The 20,918-nt window shown below is 39.9% G+C and overlaps 1 protein-coding gene across 1 annotated transcript; it reads right to left on the reverse strand.

Moving 5' to 3' along the window:
- Positions 1 to 400: 400 nt before the first annotated feature.
- On the reverse strand, positions 401 to 20,688 carry LOC121259420 (mitochondrial Rho GTPase 2-like). The gene is made up of 14 exons (XM_041161013.1): positions 20,337 to 20,688; positions 19,796 to 19,928; positions 19,512 to 19,661; positions 16,890 to 17,066; positions 16,538 to 16,789; positions 14,701 to 14,769; positions 14,536 to 14,591; positions 12,880 to 12,961; positions 2,940 to 3,151; positions 2,652 to 2,718; positions 2,289 to 2,401; positions 1,248 to 1,398; positions 774 to 960; positions 401 to 668 (listed from the first exon to the last, which is right to left on the reverse strand). Exons 1-14 carry the CDS (start codon positions 20,669 to 20,671, stop codon positions 595 to 597), a joined length of 2,058 nt encoding a protein of 685 aa, XP_041016947.1. The 5' UTR covers positions 20,672 to 20,688; the 3' UTR covers positions 401 to 594.
- Between the last annotated feature and the right edge of the window lie 230 nt (positions 20,689 to 20,918).

Consider the following 20,918-nt stretch of genomic DNA (forward strand, 5'->3'; position numbering starts at 1 on the left):
TTCATTTTTTTTTTTTTTTTTTGAAAACTTGAGTAAATAAATTTATATTCAAATTTGTTTGAGTATACAAGTTTATGTTCCCTTACAAAGAGAAAAATACAGTTTTTAACTTTTTACCCTCAAAGTATGAGGTGTTGCTTCCACAGTTGGCGGTTCAAAGGTTGGTAGAGAGGAAGAAGAGGAGGAGGAGGAAGGCAAAGAATCACAGATCAATCTAACCTGATATCGCCGTAGATACTGCTAACATTTTCTGAACTCAATGCTTACACCACGAGGACCAGCATTGCCAGGGACTGTCTTCAAGCAGAATTACGTTCGAAAAACAAAAAATGCACAATCACGTGCATAGATGTTGAAAGGGCCAAAAATAACATGGGGAGGAGAATCTATGCGAATAATGTTGATTCTGAAAAGGATAATATACCTTGGAGAATAAATTGCTAATATTGTTAGGTATACATCTTTGTTTTCAGAATGGCCAGCAAGATCTGTTTGCCAAAAAAAAAAAAAAAGGCAAAGCTAGACAAACGAACCATTTATTGAAGTTGCAGCAGTGGCACAGCAGAAGTTTATTGATGGACAGACTCCTAATGCTTAATTCGAAGTGCTCCTGCTAGCAGCATAGGCACGGTATCCAGCCAGTCCGACAACAGTAACAGCAGCCCCAACTGCAATTTGATACAAAAATCCAGTCAAAGAAATGCATAAACAAGATAGAAATGATAATTGTGAAAGTACAAATGCTGGGAGATGAGTGAGCTAGAGAACCATACTCGAGACATAGATGAGAGATCGATTAACAAGCTGTTGGTACTGCTTGCGCTTTCTTCCAGTCTCAGTTTCAGGGATGCCCAAATGTGGATGTTCAGCTGCACTTATAATTCTACCAAATATATTGTGCGGATTGCTCAATTTCATGCTCAAAGGAATGGGTGCCTCTATTCCTAATTTCTGACTTACCTAAGACAGGAAAGTCAAAATTTGGAATTATCAGCACATTTCTCTGTCAAAAGATGTATGAGCAAATAAAATCGCATATTTGAAGGAACAGTTTATAAATCATGTAAACGTAATTGAGAAAGTGCATATTGCTGGTTGAAAACTATTTCCAAACCCCTTCTTTGGCATGGGTTAAAGATCAGGCCGTCAACAATCTGTACAAAGGACTCCCTTCTGGCTAAATCCTACAAAAAATAATAAAAAAAAGAGTATGTGCAGACAAGGTAACCAAGGAGAATGGAAAAAACCTTTAATGAATCTCGTATTGCCACTGGATGTGGATCTAGATCATCCTTAGCAGAAATTAGGAGGCACGGCACTCCATAACCACTTTCTTCTCCATGCCTAGCAACATTCAGCAGAAGCTCTTTTGTACTTTTCCATGATTTTTCATCTGAACTGGAGGTAGAAGAATGTTGTCACACTTTGATCATGATGCAGAAAAGTTAAGTACCTTTATTTGATTCTGGTAAAAAAGATGGTACTTCTTTTTTTCGAACCCAATTTTTTATTTTTATCCAGAAAGGGTCGATTTTTTGGTGATTCTATCCTGGAAAAGATGCAATTCTTATTTTATTCTAGACTTTTTTCAAGGAAAACTAAAAGAGCACGAGGACCTAAAAAGCTGATCTCCCTTTCCATCTTCATTCTGGTTTAAGTCTATCCCAAATCCACAAAATGGAACACATTACACCCCAGGATATGGAAATTGTTCATTAATAAGTTGAACAATCACATGTACGTGTTTGAGAGGTTAAAAACAAACTTTGTGGTAGGATTTGCCAGGTATAATTCAACAAGACCCTCTTTCATTATGATTTTAGGATCCACAAATCCAACTTCAATCTAGTAGGCTAATCGTGCTTTTGGACCAAGGAAAGAAAATAATCTTCTTTATTTATAAGTAGAAAGTTAGGAAATTGGAACCTAACAAGATAATGAAAGGCTCTTCCAGGAAGCAGCATATGAAAAGGAAGGATATAATTCGGAAGCAGTCTAGGGGTAAAGACGTAGGCTATTCAACCATAATAGCTCTAGGCTAGCACTCCCTCACTGAACACAAGCCTTGCAAGGTGACAAGTCTCAGCTAGGAGTCTAATAGGTGTGTGGCAGGAGCTCTCTTCTAGAGCCCTTTGCAATGGGTTGAATATATATCAGCACCTACAAGATCAATTTCAATTAACTGGATTGAAATCGAATTGCAATTCCAAAACCCGGCACTAGCATATCATGTTGTTGGACCCATGACATACATTAATTCGAATAAATACAAACAGCATCGTACTTACCTGTCATAGACAAAGACAGCTACATCACAAGCAGCCAAAAATTCCTGATTAGACAAAAACTTTTTAGCTCCATCTTCTGGTATCTCTCGCAATATAAGAGTCCTCTTACACCCCTGTAAGGGAAGTAATATCACAAAACATGATTATGTAGCTCAACAAGAACTAAAAAAGATGAATGGGCGTATTTATTTTTAGAAGTTAGCATGCAGATTAAAAAAAAGAAGCCTGTAGTTTATTTTTCCTCTGGACATCATCTTTACTCACAATACTTGTTGTAGAAATGTTTGCACGAATAGCAAAGGAGGGGCAGGGGAAATATTCCATTAAACAACTAGACCACACATTTTTACTGAGCGTACTCACCCCATGCTGGTCAACAACATTTGCTGCATAATGCTCGCCAGTTGCTGAATTAATTTTGGATAAAGGCCTGTAGTTGGAATGGGCAGTGAATGCATTGCTTAGAAGAAAGGAGAGAAAAATGAAAAGTTATAATGAGTACATGATATGGAAAAAAAAGAAGGAAGAAGAAGAAGAAGAAGAAGAAGAAGTTAACCAGGTGCATTAGAAAAAGCTGGAGGATGAACCTATCAAGAATGTTATCCACTGATAAAGTTATATTGACTATAGTAATTGGTTCAGATGCAGCACCTTCCTAGTAATGAATTCAATAGAGAAGATTTTCCAGCACTTCTAGGACCAAAAACAAAGCATTGAAAAACATTTCTCTCTGTTCTTTGCTTTTTACGATCTACTGATCTTCTCCTTGTGATACGAACCGCTGAAGCAGGATCCCCACCATATCCAATATATACTAAGTTGGCCAAACTATGTTGTGGATCTAGTGATGTCATAAGAGCCCACTGCAACCACATTTTTAACAGTGGTATTATTAACATTTAGCTTCAGAAGATGGATGGATGGAATCTAAAAAAGATAAAAAAAAGCAATCATAATTATGTAACAAACAAAGAGATCAGGGACAAGGTGCGGTACTCATTTGTACATTGATTGGTCAGTTGTTGTGGGTTACTGGTGCTCATATAATTCTTATGTTGGAAATAGTCTTTTGTGGTCTCGGCAGTGGTTAGGGGAAGGCTGTGGGGCTTTGGCTATTTTTACTGTAGTTTAAGTTATTTGGTGGAATACATGCTATTTTTTTTATTTAAAATTACTTAGAACACAATTTTGAAAGTCAGTTTGCTTAAAAATAAAGCTAGCTTTTCTGGCTCTTCTTTTATTTTCAGGGAAATATAATATGAAATGATGCCTTGATTTCTCATCCGTATGGATGGGGAGAATCATATCAGAATTTTCCAAGCACCCTTTGCAGGCCTTTGACCACCATAAACAGTAGTCAAACTGAGTTTTGATGGCAGCTTTCCAATGAGAGAAGAAATGAAGAGTTGTATCCTCATGTTCAAAGGCAAATAAGCCTTGAAAGGTTAGAAGGAAGCTTTCTTCTTTTTTTACATTTTTTTGCTGATTAAATGAATGAAATGCTAGTCAGAGATTCAACTGTTATCATCAGTTAGCGTCATTGGAAGATGAGATCCTGACAGGAATGCTCAGAGAATCTCCAGTGTCAATCACCGTGCAGATACAATCATATCATATACATTAGTGATGGATGGAGGTCATTGAATGTGAATTCCCACAAAGCGAAGTAGAGATCACTATGCCTCATCTCCCAGTCAACATAGGCTACTGGGATACGTAAGCATGTAATCCATAAAATAATACATAAACGCGGAGAAAATAAATGATATCCCAACTTGGACAGGGACATTCATTGTTAAAATGTCAACATAAATCTCTTTACTCTTAAATAGATTCATTTTGCAAGTTTGTTATCACAGGTAATTCCTACAAGGCTACATGCAAATGTAGCTGTTGGGGGTAAATATACAAGGCCCAGCCCAAGACACACCAAGCCCAATCCATGATAAAGGTACCATCAGAAAGCTAGAGTAAGAGTGAGGGCGGAAAGAAAAAGCAAGAGCAGAGAAAGAAAAGTAAGTGAGACAAGCAAGAGATGAAGTGGCATAAAGCTGATTTTCTCACCTACTACTGATAGGGTCATAATAAAAAGGATATGAGATTTGAGGGAAGAGGACTTCCAGACAATTGGGCAACTACTACAAGGACACAGGGAGAGAGATCTTCAATCTCACAAGGAGAGATGCTATTTTTATCTTCTCTAGGCTAAAGGGGTTCTAACCCCCATCATACAGTGAGTATGAAAGACCATGAGATACTGTAAAGTACTCTCATCACAGTGGATTTGCCCTCTAAACTACCCGTGGACATAGGCGCTGCTCCGAATCACGTAAATTTGTTTGTTTCTTTCTCTATTTATATTTTTCATAATTTTTCTCTATTTACTACTATGGATGTACGTACGAGTACAGTACCGACGCCCCAACCCACTCTGCGGGCTTCATACGGTTTCAACAAGATGCGGGACACCTCCGTGGGCCAAAAATGACCATTTCTCCCATTCTGACTAGTTGGGAGATTTTATACGTTAACAGTTGGGATCGATTTATTCTCTACACTAGAAGAGAGAGAAGGAGGATTTCCTGGCTTCTAAAGTCATCTTCGAATGAGCAGATAAGATTCCCCTCACCTTTTCATTTGTCATTATTTTTATCTTATTACTTTGGATAAAAGAAAAAAAGAGAGAAGAATTGGGCGAGAGAGAGTTCATCGCCCATACGATTAAGAACATTGTGCACTTAATTACTCTAAGCCACAAGTTCCTCACCTCAAGCGCATTGTGCACTTAATTGCACAGGGCACATAGTGCATGGCATGCATAGTGCCATAAACAATGGAGCACTGGGATACAAGTAGGAACACTATGCACTTAAGTGCATAGTGCATGGTGCATGTAGAACGTAACGCGTTGTGCATGGCATGCATAGTGCCATAACGGGTGCATATAATCGTGCACCCAGAGGCTTGTGTGACAGGTTGGTTGCTCGCTACCGCTCACAAATGGCTCCACTTGCGAGCGCCCACTCCAACAGAAGGCCGGACAGAATCAGCGAATGTTGCTCCGCTTGGTTCTTGCCATGCAAGGTCTAGGGGCCAATGGGAACCATCTTGCCAGCCAATTGTGAGCTGGAGAAGCAACCGTCGGCCAGCACGGTCCCCGTGGTATCTGTCTCCAGCACGGTATCCCTCTTCCAAAAACGCCACAACAGCTGGAGCACCCATAAAAGTCATCCAATGCACACAACAAATGAACCCGATCGAGATGTGTATAGTGGCGGGCATGTAAGCCCACCACATCTAGCCCAGCCCCGAGTAACTCAGCCACATTTGCTAGCCCACAATGATGGCCAATTGGCAAGGGAGCTACTCGACCACAGCTTGCTCGGCCACATCTTCCTTGGCCACAACAGCTTGCCACATCTTGTGGCGAGCAACCACCTGAGTTACACAACACGTTGCATGGGCCATCCAACGTGCACCAACTGACCATGAGTCTCTTGCCAACATGCAGATAGGCCAGGCTCCATTTTCTTGGTGAGCAACAAGCAGTATCTCACCACCATGGCAGGCCACATCTCACCACCCTCTTGCTACCGCCTAGCTAAGCGCACACGTAAAGCTACGTGAACCACGGCAGCCAAACGCGGCAATCATTCTCCTCGCCTACAAAATGTTGTTTGCCCATAATCAGTTGTTCACAACAGTAAGATTGCTCACCACGGCATACAACCCATGCAAAGCACGATCGGAACGGCTAAACAACCTTAAATAGGCCGCTAAGTATCATAGGCACCCCAGATCTTCATCATTGCCAAAGTATGGCTGTCGCATCTCGCCTGTGCATCTCAAGCCTTCACCACACTAGTGAAACGGTTCAGGTTTGCAAATCTCAAACTTGTGATTTGGATTACCTACACTAACATGTTTGGTCTTTGGTGCAGTCGAGATTCGTCTCCCACCACAGTCGTGCGGTCAAGATCCGTCTTCTATCACTGCCGTGCGGTCGAGATATGTCTCTTGCCACAGCTATACGGTTGAGCCGTCTCCAGCAAAAACAATGTGGTCGAGCTTTGTCTCCCGCCAAAGCAACGCAACCAAGGGGCAAAAAACTCCACTACGAAAATGGAAACACCAGCATAAAATCACATAAGGGGCAAAAAAAATCCACTACTACCAACAATGGCAAAAAAGATCACGGAAATATGCACTATTTGCTATCGATAACGTTCAGACAATTGCATCCTCAAACGCCCTTATTACAAACTATGCAAGTTTTTATCGAGCTCCGCACTCGCACCCAGCGCGGTTGAGCCGTCTCCCGCCTAGCCCTCCAAAGCCAAGCTTTGCACTCGCACCCAGCGCGATTGAGCCGTCTCCTGCCTAGCCCTCCAAGCCGAGCCTTGCACTCGCACCCAGCGCAGTTGAGCACGTCTCCCGCCTAGCTCTGCAAGCCGAGCTTCGCGCTTGCACCTAGCATGGTTAAGCCATGTCCCGCCTAGCCCTCCAAGCCGAGCTCTGCGCTTGCACCCAACACGGTTGAGCACATCTCCCTCCTAGCTCTCCAAACCAAGCTCCGCACTCGCACCCAACGCGGTTGAGTCGTCTCCCGCCTAGCCCTCCAAGCCGAGCTCTGCGCTCGCACTTAGCACGGTCGAGCACATCTCCTGCCTAGCTCTCCAAACCGAGCTCCGTTGCGAGTAACATCTCCCACCTAGCTCTCCAAGCCAAGCTCCACATTTGCACCTAGCGCGGTCGAGCCATCTCCCACCTAGCTCCAAACTCAGAATTCTCCATTGCTTAGCATAAACAAACAGAAAACTAGAGACCAATTCCCAGAATTTATTTTTCTATAGTTTTCCATAGACTATCTATATCACGATTGACTTGAAGATTCTCAAAGTCTTCATGTTGAGTAAATCGACCTTAAGAATCACAAGCATCATGTTGGGGGTAAATATACCAAGCCCAACTCAAGATGCACCAAGCCCAATCCATGATAAATGTCCCATCAAGAAGCTAGAGGAAGATAGAGAAAGGAAAGGAAAAGCAAGAGCAGAAGAAGAAAAGTAAGTCAAACACGCAAGGAGTGTAACACCCACACCTCGAGCTCAGGCCCAGGCCCACGAGGAACCCAGCAATTAAAGAGTAAAACGACATTGTTTGGCAAGTGCCCTTCTAACCTCTCTTTCTTTTTTACCCCACCCCGACGGTTTCCTCCTCCCCCCAAAATCTTCGACCCCATTTTCTCTCCTCCCTGATGTGATCTCACCCACTCACTTCTCATTTCAGTTCATTTTTTGTCACTACACTCGGATTCTCACAACCGTATCTCACCTTACTCGAATTTTTAAACTGTTCTTCAACACCTCCTTCGTGCCACACTCCCCACAGACTCTCCCACTTTTTTTTCTCTCCTTTGCACTCAACACGCAGACGTCTCTCTCTCTAATTCTCTGTGAGTTTTGTCACCCAAGCCCTACCCCAGCCCAACCTCCATGAACACGTAACCGGAAGTTTCTATTCACGCATGCCAAGCTCTCCCTAAGGCCTTCTTTTTTCCCCCATCAAGAAACCCATGCATAGCATCTCAACTTGCAAAGATGAACAGCGAACCAGAAAGCCACCGTCTAAACCCATGCACCACTAGCCTCTGATATTGTTCCAAGCCGCAACACCTCCACCAAGGGCCACCATCATTGTTGCCAACCCATGGAAGAGTAAGCTACACGTCCCACGTACACCATGCCAAGGCCACGGCCAGCCCTATACACGTCAACCGCCATAGCCTTACTACAAGTTGTGCACCTCCTAGAGGCAAACCACAGTGAGCAATGGTGAAGACCGAGACTCAGGCCACACAAACATGCCCAACGTCCTCTGTTTTGGCAACCTAAAACAGAGCACTTTTTTCTTCCCATAAGCAACAAGGCCACGGCCACCCTCCTCAATGCGAACACCACCCAGCCATCGTAATCCTCACCTTGCACAACCAAGCCCGCATAAACCACTGGCCTAACCACCAAGTAGTTGCACCAAGGATCCTCATGAATGCCTGTTCATGTTAGAAAGTTGTGAGGCCTAAAGATCAGTTCAACCTCCACAGTACATCGGAGAAGATGTGGTTCCCTCCAACTCCGACCGACAGCGCTTCCTCTTCCATCACACTTGCCGCCATAGAAGGTCTAGCCACCAGCCGCCACACGGTCTCTTCCTTCTCGGTGAGTCTGTCTCACCATCACTGTGAAAATTATCGTGTAGCCTCCATAAAGCAACCATGTACAAACCCAAATTATGTATTTGCCTCAACTTGAAAATCAACGACAGGAAGTGAGTTTTATGTTAGACTTGTTTATGTTGGGCTGCTCCTTACATTGCAGGCGGGGCTTGTTTTACAGATAGTGTTTAAGTTGGGCTTAGTCTTATTTTGTTAGCCCCAAATTCATATTTTTACAGTAAATTACGTTTTTTTTATAAGTAATTTTTACAGTAAATTACTTAAGAATTTAAGTTACATTATTAAGTATTACTTTTTACAACTAAATTTCAGTAGCAATTAATAAGATTTTAATTTTATTTTTAAGTCTGATTTAAGTCTATCTTACTAAATGAGTTTCTAATGGTTACGTTAATTGAAATTGATACAATTATTTTATTAAGTTGTAAATTGAAAGTGTAGATAGGTTATTATAGAAATTAATAATATTAGTATCTATTAATTTATATATATAACAAAATAATTATTAAAGCTATTTCCATTGTATGTATCTAAGTAAATGGAGAATTTTAGTAAGTCTTTTTAGAAATTTAGTAACGTTTAGTATTCTGTATAGGTGATGATTGATATTTGTTCGACACAGTTGTGGAAAAATTCAAAAAATTTAAAAACCAAGTAAGCGAGGTTCCTATGCTAGACTTTGCATAAAAAGAAAATGAACTAAGATTGATTTTATAAAAAATATGCATGTTATGTTTTGAAAAGAAATGTGAAAACAACCTCAGCTATGTGTTCTGCATTACTCATGAAAGTTATATAAAGAGAGTATTTTCTGACATGATTCGTGTAGACATGAGAAAAGTTTTGGCATATTGTTTCCGAACTACGCAAAAGAGCAAATATGAAATCTGGTAATTTTGTACATGTTATGTGAAGATGCTCTGAATCTGTTTTGATTATGTGAAAATGATATGAATTTGTTCAGTACTCAGTTTTGATATGATGAGGCATCTGAAAAACTTTTGGCATGACATTTTGATTATGTTTCTGATTTTGGTTCTGATACGATGATTCTGATTCTGTTATATGGGTGGTACCAACATCTCTGTTTTTGAGTGCATCCACTTGGGAAGCAAAGTGATTTTTCTGCATAGTCTTTCTTGTGTGCACACTTGGGGCTTCAAGAATGAATAAGGGGAAAATTCAATTCTAATCCTACCTGGTTTGGCCATCAGGGATAGCACAGCCCTACCACAGGGGTTAAACATGGTCTCTGATATGATAAGATGATGACATTCAGTCATGTTATGCCAAAGGGTTTTTGAATATGAACAGTTTGAAATGTCGCTCTGATGTTCTGATAACACATTTTGAGATCTGCATATTGAAACTAAAATGATTTGTTACTGCATTCTGAACTCTCTGAAAAGGCTCATGTAGGGGTGAAAACCGACCATATCGATGCGATTTCGGTCCAAAACCGAAACCGCACCGACATGTTTTTCAAAGGGTGACACCAATCGAAACCAACCAATGAAGGGGGGTAAAACCAGCCCGCGTAGTTTCGGCCGGTTACCCTCAGTTCATCTGTGACCCCATCAGTTTCACTCCAATAAAAAAAATTTCACAAATCTGAGATCTCACAACAAATATCAGCAAATCTCACAACAAATAATCAAATATCACAACAAAAAATAGAAAAATTCAAAACTGAGAGAGCTGAGAACTTGAGAGGGAGGTAGCCCTTCATCGGCCCTCTGTGCGTGTGTCATCTGTCATCCTATCAGAGCTAAAGGGAGATGAGAGAGCTAAGAACTTGAGAGGGAGATTGCATCGAGGAGAGAGAGAGAGAGAGAGAGAGAGGGAGATGAGAGATCTGAGAGGGCGATGAGAGATTTGAGAGGGAAATGAGAGAGCGCTAAGAGCCTAAGAGGGAGATGAGGGAGATTGCATCGAAGAGAGAGGGAGAGATGAGAGGGAAACGGCGTGAAAATGAGAGGGGAAGGGGGGTCGGGGGTTAGGGTTGAAGCCCTAACCCAAAATGGTGTATTAAACCAAACAGCATCGTTTCATATATTTTTTTTCAAAACCCTGGGTTTAAAACGATGTCGTTTCACTTACTTGTTGTTTTATACTCATATAATATTAAAATATATATAATTGGCCAGTTTGCAGGTTTGAACCAGGTTCAAACCGGAATCGAACCAGGCGACGTCGGTTGCAGCCTATTTCTATCGCCAGCCGATCAATTCTCTGCCGTTTCGAACAGTTCCATACTCCAGTAGCCACTCCACGTCAGTCTCGGCCGGTTTAATGGTTTTTGTACACCTCTAGGATCATGTTTACATACTAGTATATGTTATTTGCTTATTTAGTTGTTAATAACTCACCCCCTTATCTTCATAATATTTTCAGATGATGTTGATTGTTCAACTGGGGATCAAGAATGGTTATTGTGAGCAAGACTAGCCAAGGATAGGAAGTGGAGTACCTAAGGATACTATTGATGATTAGAGGAGTTTTATTTGGTAAAGTGGTTTTCAATTTGTTATGGATTGTGGAGATTTATGTAATTAACAGTTCATTAGGTTGGGGTTATTAGAGATTGTGGATAAGTAGATTTATTTTTATTAGATTTATCGCATTGATGACTTTGTAGAGAAATTTATGCATTAAGTTGAATAGATGAATTTATGTTTTCGTGTTTTGGAGCCTTTGGAAATGATATTTGTATTTGAGAGACATGAGTTTAGGTGACAAGAAATAATTCTCCAACCCATCCGGGACAGGGGCATTACAAGGAGAGGAAGTGACATAAATTTTCTCATCTACCACTGACAGGGCCATAATAAAAGGGATCTGAGATCTGAGGGAAGGGGACTTCAAGACGGCTGGGCGACTACTATGAGGATAGTGGACACAGGGAGAGAGATATTCGACCTCACGAGAAGATATGACATTTTTATCTTCTCTAAGCCAAAGGGGTCCGACCCCCATTGTACACTAAGATACCAGAGACCATAAGAGACTATAAAATACTTTCGTCATAGTGGATTTGTCTTCCAAACAACCTGTAGACGTAGATCCTATGCCAAACCACATACATCTGTGAGTCTCCTTTATTTATATTTTCTATAATTTTTCTCTATTTACTGCTATGGATGTGCGGACAGGCACTGTACCAACGCCCCAAGCCAATCCACAGGCTTTAGAGTGCTTCAACGAGATGCGGGACACCTCCATGGGCCGGAAATGACCCTTTCTCCCGTTCCGGCCAGTGGGGAGACTTTATGCATTAACAAAACCAAAGATATAACTCCACTTAAGCCCAAATAGATTTAAATTCAAGAAATACAAAAACTTGCAATTAAACTAGGGGAGTTTTTTCTAATCAAGCATATGAGCTTTTGTATATCAGCTCAAAATTTGGGCTCCAGCAAAAGCCACTGTACAAAATCAATAAGCAAAACCTGTACAAAACTGAGAAACAAACTCCTACACAAATAGACTCTTTGGTCAAACTAGGGAAGGTTGATAACATCATTTGTTGCTCATTATGGGGAGCGATCCAATGCTATGGCTGAATTGAGAGCATTGTTGGATGGGCGGAAGCTATGCCTAATATTAGACTCGAGGAACAATGTTGAAAATCTAATTCACAAGTGGTCTCTAATTGGATAATTTGGAAGTGTAGTGCTATTGTACCCTGAGGGTATGGGACCAAATTTTGTTAGTTTGTATTAAATCATATATCCAAAAATGTCACAGGTGTCAGAGAAGCAAACAGTGTAGTACATGTTTTAGTCAATCTAGGGGCAACAGGAACCACTCGGGAATACATGGAGTGGTCAGATCTACTAAAAGAGGTTCGAGGGACAATGGCTATTGATTGCACGGATATTACTACTTTATTATGTAATTGAGTCTAGTGCTAGTTCTTATACATGTCAATGTTGGCAAGTATTAGATTTTCTTTTAGGTTTGGTTTGGATGTTTGACCTTGGAGGCTATTTTTCTAGGTTTTCTTTGAACACACCAAGATGGATAAGTTGGTAGGGTCCTCAGACCCACCCTTGGGAAGTAAACCTTGGAGACATGACCCCACCCACTAGAAGAGTATATAAGGTAAACTAAGGAAACTCCTAGTGCAATTCAAACCCGAGATGTTTGTGTCTACCAGTCATCCCACTTGGCTGTACCACTCAGCTGCACCCCGATGAGTATCTATACATACTGATATGAAGCCAGGATACTTAAGTTACACCAAAATGTCATATACCATATACACCATTGAATATCATCAATATAAAACATGAACGAAATCGATATAACCACACATGGGAGGTGCAAGAATCAAAGAACAGAAGTCATAAACACCTGAGATAGAAAGGCATCAAGTGATATATCACCCCGTGCTGTTCTCTCGGTTGCATCCTTATAAGGAGCCCCATCCCATGGACTGAAATTACAACATGAACAACACATGTAAGAAAAATATAGCCTGGGTATATAAGAACACCAGTTAAAGGTCATTCTTATGATTCAATTGTTTAGTTTTCAAAAAGAAGAAGCAGAATGAATGGAAACCACAAACAACTCATCACAAACAGACAAGTGCGCAACAGACTTAACATTGTTCTAATTAGAAGGGCAGTAAATAAATGTGTATGCAGCAAACAAAGATTACCATCGGAACATTTTTCTGAAGACAATACACATATATACCAAGTGCCACATGCTGGATAGCTAGGGATGGAAATACAGATCCTGTTCCAAAATCCAATTACTAAGCAATGAATTTAACATTTAGCCACACATTGTTTACCCTGTATCAAACAGTTCCCTATGGCCTGACCCAGGCAAGGGTTGCACTCAAAGTTACACATAAAAAATAATTAGTACCAAGCAAAATAGACAGAAATATTTAAAATATTTAATTTTGGTAAAATAAAATTTATTAATAGAAGAGAGTAGGCATAGCCCAAGTACACATAACGTATACAAAGAGAACACCTATCTACAATTTAGGGACTAGTAATGGATAAAAGAAAATCATGAAAACTAATCCCATTGAAGTCAATAACAGTAGCCCAGAAAAATAAATTGTTGAATAATCTTTTGAGCTCATCCAGAGATTGCTCCCGATCTTCAAAGCACCGCCCATTTCTCTCCATCCAAAGACACCACATGAGACATAGGGGGATCATTTTCCATATAGCGGCAATTTGACGATTGCCAAGAAGACCATTCCAACATGAAAGAAGATCCACCACCCTTCTAGGCATCACCCAAGCGACTCCGGTCCTATTAAAAATGTCATCCCATAAAATCCTGGCCACCTCACAATGCAAAAGTAAATGATTCACGGTTTCTCCACTTTTCTTACACATATGACAGCAGTCAATGACAATAAGCCCTCCATTCCTCAGATTATCAGTGGTAAGAAATTTCCCAACGGAAGCAGTCCAGCCAAAAGAAAGCTACCTTTGGGGGTACCTTATATCTTCAAATGCTCTTCCAAGGAAACAGATTGCTATTCCGAACTGTCAAAGCCTTGTACACGGATTTCTAGTTTCTTGTTGATATCCTATTATTAGTTAGCTTTTTCCTGCGAACTATATGCAAAATCAAATTATAATCACACATAAAATCCCATCCAAAGAGTGACGTTACAGAGCATGGTTCACAAATGACTACATTAAACTATTATGGCAAAACATACAAAGCTACCGCATCCTTTAAATGGTATGTGAGTGCAGTAATACACTGTTAAGATGATTCTTCAACTCTAAAAAGAAATAACATGAATGTTTCTAAGAAATAACAAAACATACAACCCATATAACAGCACAATCAAGTGAAACTGGAAGCAGCTTATTCATGAATTGAGTTTATAGTGGATCCACCGGAGACCAACGATATTTCATTAAGCATGAGTAGCATCATTTTCAGGCAGCCACATCAAACAAATGAAAGAAACAGAACTGTGGTAATGATACAAAATAATAGAACAAAATTTAACGCCAACTTTACCTTTCTGGAGCAGTACAAAATAGTTCATCAAGCTCAGTGGGTTGTAGGGCTCCATCCTAATAATAATTTCCAGGATTAATATTCAGAAATTTAATGGCAGTAAATCAGTTAGCAAGTTGTAAACTGTCTAATTCTAGAGCATATATTAACAGCAATGAGACATACATCGTCAGTGTCAAACAGCCGGAAGACACCACTCAGAAACTCCACAGCTTCACTTGTCAACTCCACACTCTACAAGATGACATCTAAGATTAATTAGTTCATATAGAATATATCTATATATAAGAAGAAACCTTAATATAGTAAGCAAGACTAGAACATCAAATATTCAACAACAAGGGTGGGAATTAAAAGGGGAACTGTCATAATATCATTGGTAATGAAGCCAGAAATCAGGTAAACAGGATCCCATGAATTTGCAGCGCAACAATCCAGGTTATATGTTTCCTTGAATATTGGTGCATACACAGCACAGCACACATAGCAAGCTCTCATATGTGAATATGCATTTGCATCCATTAAATATACAGGGACTCACTATTTTAAAAACCACCAGAAACTAAAGACATTCTAACTTTTCAATAATGAAGCACCTTAAATCACTTGATTACTTGAGTTTTTTTTACACTTGAGAAATCTTCATAAAAAAAAATGCAAAAGACAACACAATTACACAAGATGTATATAAGAGAAATACCTATCTAGAAGAAGAAAAGATACAAGAAAATCATGAAAGTTAAGCCCATCAAGTATAGAGAAACTTCAGCGTGATTTTCTTTGGTTTGGGTTAGGGGACAAGTCTAAGTTCCACCTAGTTAAGTGGGATAAGGTATGTTCTCCAATTTCTATTAACAAGTTGGGAATTAGAAGCTTGAGGGTATTCGATCGGGCTCTTCTTGAAAAATGGTTGAGGCGGTATAACACGGAGAGGGAAGCTCTATGGAAGATGGTGATTGATTTTAAATATGGGTGTATGTTGGGGGGGTTGGAGTACTAGGCAGGTACAAGGGGCGAATGGAGTGGGAATATGGAAGCACATATGTAGAGGTTGGGGGTGTTTGCTCAACACACTAGAATCGTGATGGGTGATGGTTCTAGAATAAGATTCTGGCATGACTTATGGTGTGGAGATCGAGCCCTTAAAGACACATTCCCTATAGTTTTCAGGATTGGGGGTGGACAGGAAGCATCAATGGTGGATCTCATGGAGATGTTCGGTGGCTCAATCCACTAGAATGTGAACTTTATGAGAGAGGCTCATGATTGGGAAGTTGGCAGTTTTGCTGATTTTTTCAGAACTTTGCATGCCATGAGATTGAGCAATCAAGGAACTGATAAATTGCGGTGGATACTTGCTAGAAAAGGCGATTTTTCTGTAAGACCCTCATCAACCCACAACACAATAGCTTTCCATGGAAAAGTATTTGGAGAAATAAGACGCCTCTTAAGGCCTTTTTTTTTTTTTTTTTTTTTTTTTTTTTTTGCTTGGACTGCATCTTTGGGCAAGATCTTGACTATGAATAACTTACGGAAACATCGGGTGATTGTTGTGGGTTGGTGTTGTATGTGTAGGAAAAATGGTGAGATTGTGGATCATCTTCTACTGCATTGTGAAGTCGCTAGATCGTTATGGGATAATGTCTGTAGAAGATTGGAGATAACCTAGGTTATGCCTGCTATGGTGGTTGAGCTCCTGACCAGTTGGAAGAATTTGGGCGGAATTCCACAAATCACAGTTGTGTGGAAGATGGTGCCTATATGCATTCTTTGGTGCCTATGGAAGGAACAAAATGATTGTACTTTTGCATGATAGCCATCATAAGCATGCTTCAATGAACTCAAACCTAGAATAAGTTCTTCTAGCCAAATATGTGTGTGACATCCAACCTCTTGTTTGAACAACAACAACAAGGTAGCCAACAAGGAAACTTTTGTTTGGAAAGTAACTTGCAACGTAACTTCATAAAAATCAAAGCAAGAAAGTGAGATCAAGATATGCCTGATCAGGAGCTCGCTTAGATGGAACAGGAAAAAAATCATCCCTGAGTTTTAGATCATCATCATAGCCAAATTTCCTCAAGACAGCCCAAGTGGTCTCAATACGGCCTTTTTCAATGAAAAGAGCATGGAGGAAAAGGAACCCTGTAAGGGTAAGGCCAAGCTGGTTAACTCCAGCAGGTATCTTCTCATGAACAACCCTTTTAACAACCAATATTTCATCAGGCTGCAGCGGAGCATTAAAACATTTAACCTGTTTAACAAATTACAAAACTTTAGACGCCAATCGATATAAATAAAAGGCTTGCACAAAACCGAAAGAGGATATTTTAAAAAAGACACATAAAAGGAACCTGAAATTCATTCAGCTCAGCATCATTCAGGGCTCCATCCATGTCATGATCACAAAGTACAAATATCCTTCTTAATGCCCTTGAACATCGTTCTCTTAAACATTGGTTTTCTTGGTCGAACAATGGGCTTGTTGGATGAAGTACCGCTTTTTGGGCATAATAGAAAGCTTCGGGGACCTACAAACTCAGCGGCAACCTCAAATACATAAACCAAATCATGACATTTAAACAATACGGACGCAAATAATTTTGATGCAGACACGTATTACATGCACTAGATGATAGGAGTAATGTCAGAGAAGTACCGCTCAATGACCTTTGCTCTGGAAAAGAAGATTTTATCTTTCTTAACTTCTCTAAGGGTGTGCCTTTCCCATGTCTTTAGATTTTTTTTTTTCCATTTTCAAGACAATGAGTAGAGATATAACATGGTATTATGATTAATGGCCCCTAACCCCTATACTTATGTATGATCTGATGATGTTTTTTCTAATCAGTAAACAAAGAGTTTTATTAATGCTAAAGGTTAGCCCAAGTACAAGGACGTGTACAAGGGTGACACCTAAGCATGAGTGTCTAGTAATACAAGAAAATCATGGATATTCAATCCATTAAATCTATTACAAAAGACCAATGAAGGTATTGCAGAAAAAAGTTCTAAGTTCGTCCTTTAACCGCTCGTGCTCCTCAAAGCTTCTTTCATCCCACTCCCTCCAAAAGGCACCGCCATAGGCAAATTGGGACCATCTTCCATATTGCCGCGATTTGAGTATTTCCACATACGCCTTGCCAACTTGCTAGGAAGTCAACCACCACTCTCGGCATCACCCACTCTAGCAAAGAATTCATTCCATAGAGTTATGGCAACCTCATAGTGAAGTAGTAGGTGATGAACAGTCTCCCCACTCGTTTTGCACATGCAAGACCAATCCAATATAATAGTCCAGTGTTTTCTAAGTTATCTATAGAGAGGATCTTTCCTAAGGGCCTTAGTCTTAGGGGTGGCAATATGTGATACGACCCGTTAACTTAACACGAACACAACACAAAATTAACGGATTTGGGTTTGATGTTAATGGGTTCAAGTAAAAACGGATTGACCCGTTAAGACACGATTCATTAACGGGTCACTATCGGGTCAATCCACTTAAACCGTTAGGGACCCGTTTAGACCCATTAAAGTTTTTTTACCCAAAATTATAATTATATCCTTTTTAACCTAAAAACAAAAATACTTTAATCTTATTTCGTATTTCCCAACTCTCTCTCTTAGTTTTCAGTTGAGTCAGTTCTCACGAGTCACGATCGCCTCCCACACTTCCTATAAATTTTAATTTAGGTATTTTTATTGTTTGGATTGTGATTTTAGACTTATATAGTTAGTTTTACATTTTTGGGAGATATTGTGATTTCAAATTTTATGTGAAATTATATTAATCAGGTCAAATTGATTATTTGGGTCAATTCAACCCCTTTATATAAACGGGTTGAAAAGGGTCAAAACATGTCGAAAAGGGTCAGGTCGTGTCGATATATTTTTAATTAATTCATAACGGGTCAAAACAGGTTGTGTCGTATCAATCCGTTATTTTAATGGTCATGTTAGGGTTTGAAATTTTGACCCACTAAGTTTAACGGGTTGTGTTTGAATTGACCCATATAGTATAATATATACGACTTAACACGACATGAACATGACCCATTAACACGATTTGCCACCCCTACTTAGTCTTCCAAATGGGCTTCCATGGGAATGGGTTTGCCTTAGTCTTCCAAATGGACTTCCATGGGAATGGGTTTGCGTATGCATGACAATAGACTTGTAGGATGAACATACGATAAACTTTCCTTTCCTCGAAGAGCGCCATAGAATCTCATCATCCTCTCCCACTCTATGATATCTAATAATGTTAAAGAGAAGTGCTAAATCTACAAAGAGATCTTACAAAAGTTAGGGAATGCTTGGGCCTTGGGGAATGAGATGAGATAAGAATTTTGTGAATACTAGTAAGATGGTTTGTGAATAGTAGTGAGATAGTTTGAGATAAGTATTTATTGGGTTTTGGGAAAGGAGAGAGAAAAAGTTGAATAAAAAATATTATAAAATTAAAATATTGTTAGAATATAATTTTTTAATATTATTTTTATTTTAGGATTTGAAAATGTTGAATTTTTTTTGTTTTTTATTTGAAAAGTTGGGAAAGTTGTAAAAATCAATTTGAAAATGTTGTAATGATTGGTTTGAAAGTGTTTGTATTTGAATGATATTTGAGAAGAAAATGAGATGGGATGAGATGAGATAGGATGGGATGGGATGGGATGAAAAATGTTTCCAAACATCCCCTTAGTTTACAAACTGATGTGGTTTCATATAATACGTCAAATCTACTTTACAATAAAAGGTACCTTACAATCTAATGTACTATATCAAGTCAAGTTAGTTTGTAAGCTTCATTTTATAAGAATCATTTGTAGATCAAGCATTTCCCAATGTCAAAACTAACACCAGCAAGAAAACAAACAAGAACCATCTTTCTTGTGGTTTTCTGGTGGAAGACTCACTCGCCAAATGTGAATTCCAGTGAGTTATAAGCACAACAAAACCCCAAGGCATTTCAATACCTGAATCATGGTAGCTGCGGAACATTCAATACATGTCTCAATTTCCCTGAACTTTTGCATGATTGGTGACATGACCTGCTCCAGGCTCATCTGGTTGTTCTCATCTCGCAAATCTAGTTTACAACCAACAACAATAACCGGTACCTTTACCTACCCATTTGTTACACAGCAAAGAGATAGAGCAGCATTAGTTTACTGGCTAGCATGGGGGTGGCAAAAAATTAAAAACAAAAATAACAATAACAACTATGATAGTTGGTAGTATTAATATATAATCCTCGAACCTCCAAGCGACGAAGTTCATGGAGCCAGTGAGAGCTCAGGTGACTAAGCGTCAAAGGTTGATCACAGGCATATGTTAACACGATGGCATCAGCTCGCTTCAGTTCTTCGTTAAGCTTACCTCTATTCTCCAGGCTAAAACATTTAAACTCAATCATAAACTTGCATACTCTTCTACATGATAAAAAGGCAAGCACACAGACGTTCACGGTACACGGTACACACGCCAAAATGCAATTGAAAAGTCGCTGAATAATATGATCGGGCGGGTGGCGAGATTCTAACTTGTAAACTTAAAAATCGAATCGTGAAATGTTCGCCACTAAATTATGCTAATCAATGACTCAACTAAATCATCCTCGAATCGAATCACTTTTAGGTGAATAAAAATTACAAACAAGATTATTTTAAGCAGAAAAAAAAATCACGACATAATACGCAATAAGTAAAGCTCCGTTTCCGTTCAATTTCCTCAGCTTCCAAAGCAACGCGCGCGCGCGCACATACACGAATGTACAAAATCCATATGAAAGAAGCAAGTACCTGGAGGAGGTGTCGATGAGGGTGACGGGAACGTGATCGGGAAAGAAATCGGCGGGAAGGCGAGTGGGAGGGAGGACTGAAGGGACGTTCTCTTGGAAGGATTCGGAGGCAGCTGCTGCGATCAGGCTCGATTTCCCGGTGCCGCGGTCTCCAGCAACCACGACTCGCACGACGGTACGGCTGCTGGAGCTTCTGGAATATCCGACAAAGCCACCCGCCATTCCGCTCCGATTTGATTGAAGATAGAAAGAGAGACAGAGTGCGCGCCACAGTATGTGCGTGTGTGCGTGGGACGCTAGTATGCGTGATGAGGGAAAGTTGACAGTTTGGGTCATGGACGAGTTCTTCACACGCGCGTAGGAAAAGGAAGTAAACTCGCTGCAATTGTCTGCCATCTTTTTCTATTTTTAACGTCTGAATTTAACGTAGGAAAAGGATGCCCTCTTCAAAATTTGAAGAAATATGATTTGTAATGCATTGTAATAGTCAAACAATGAGGATTTGAAATATGAGCTATAATATTTAAAAGTGTGTCTTCATATTTAAAAATGTATTATTTATGTTCTAATATTTTATTTTGAA

This window comes from Juglans microcarpa x Juglans regia, chromosome 4D (assembly GCF_004785595.1).
Source record: "Juglans microcarpa x Juglans regia isolate MS1-56 chromosome 4D, Jm3101_v1.0, whole genome shotgun sequence".
Taxonomy (NCBI): Eukaryota; Viridiplantae; Streptophyta; class Magnoliopsida; order Fagales; family Juglandaceae; genus Juglans; species Juglans microcarpa x Juglans regia.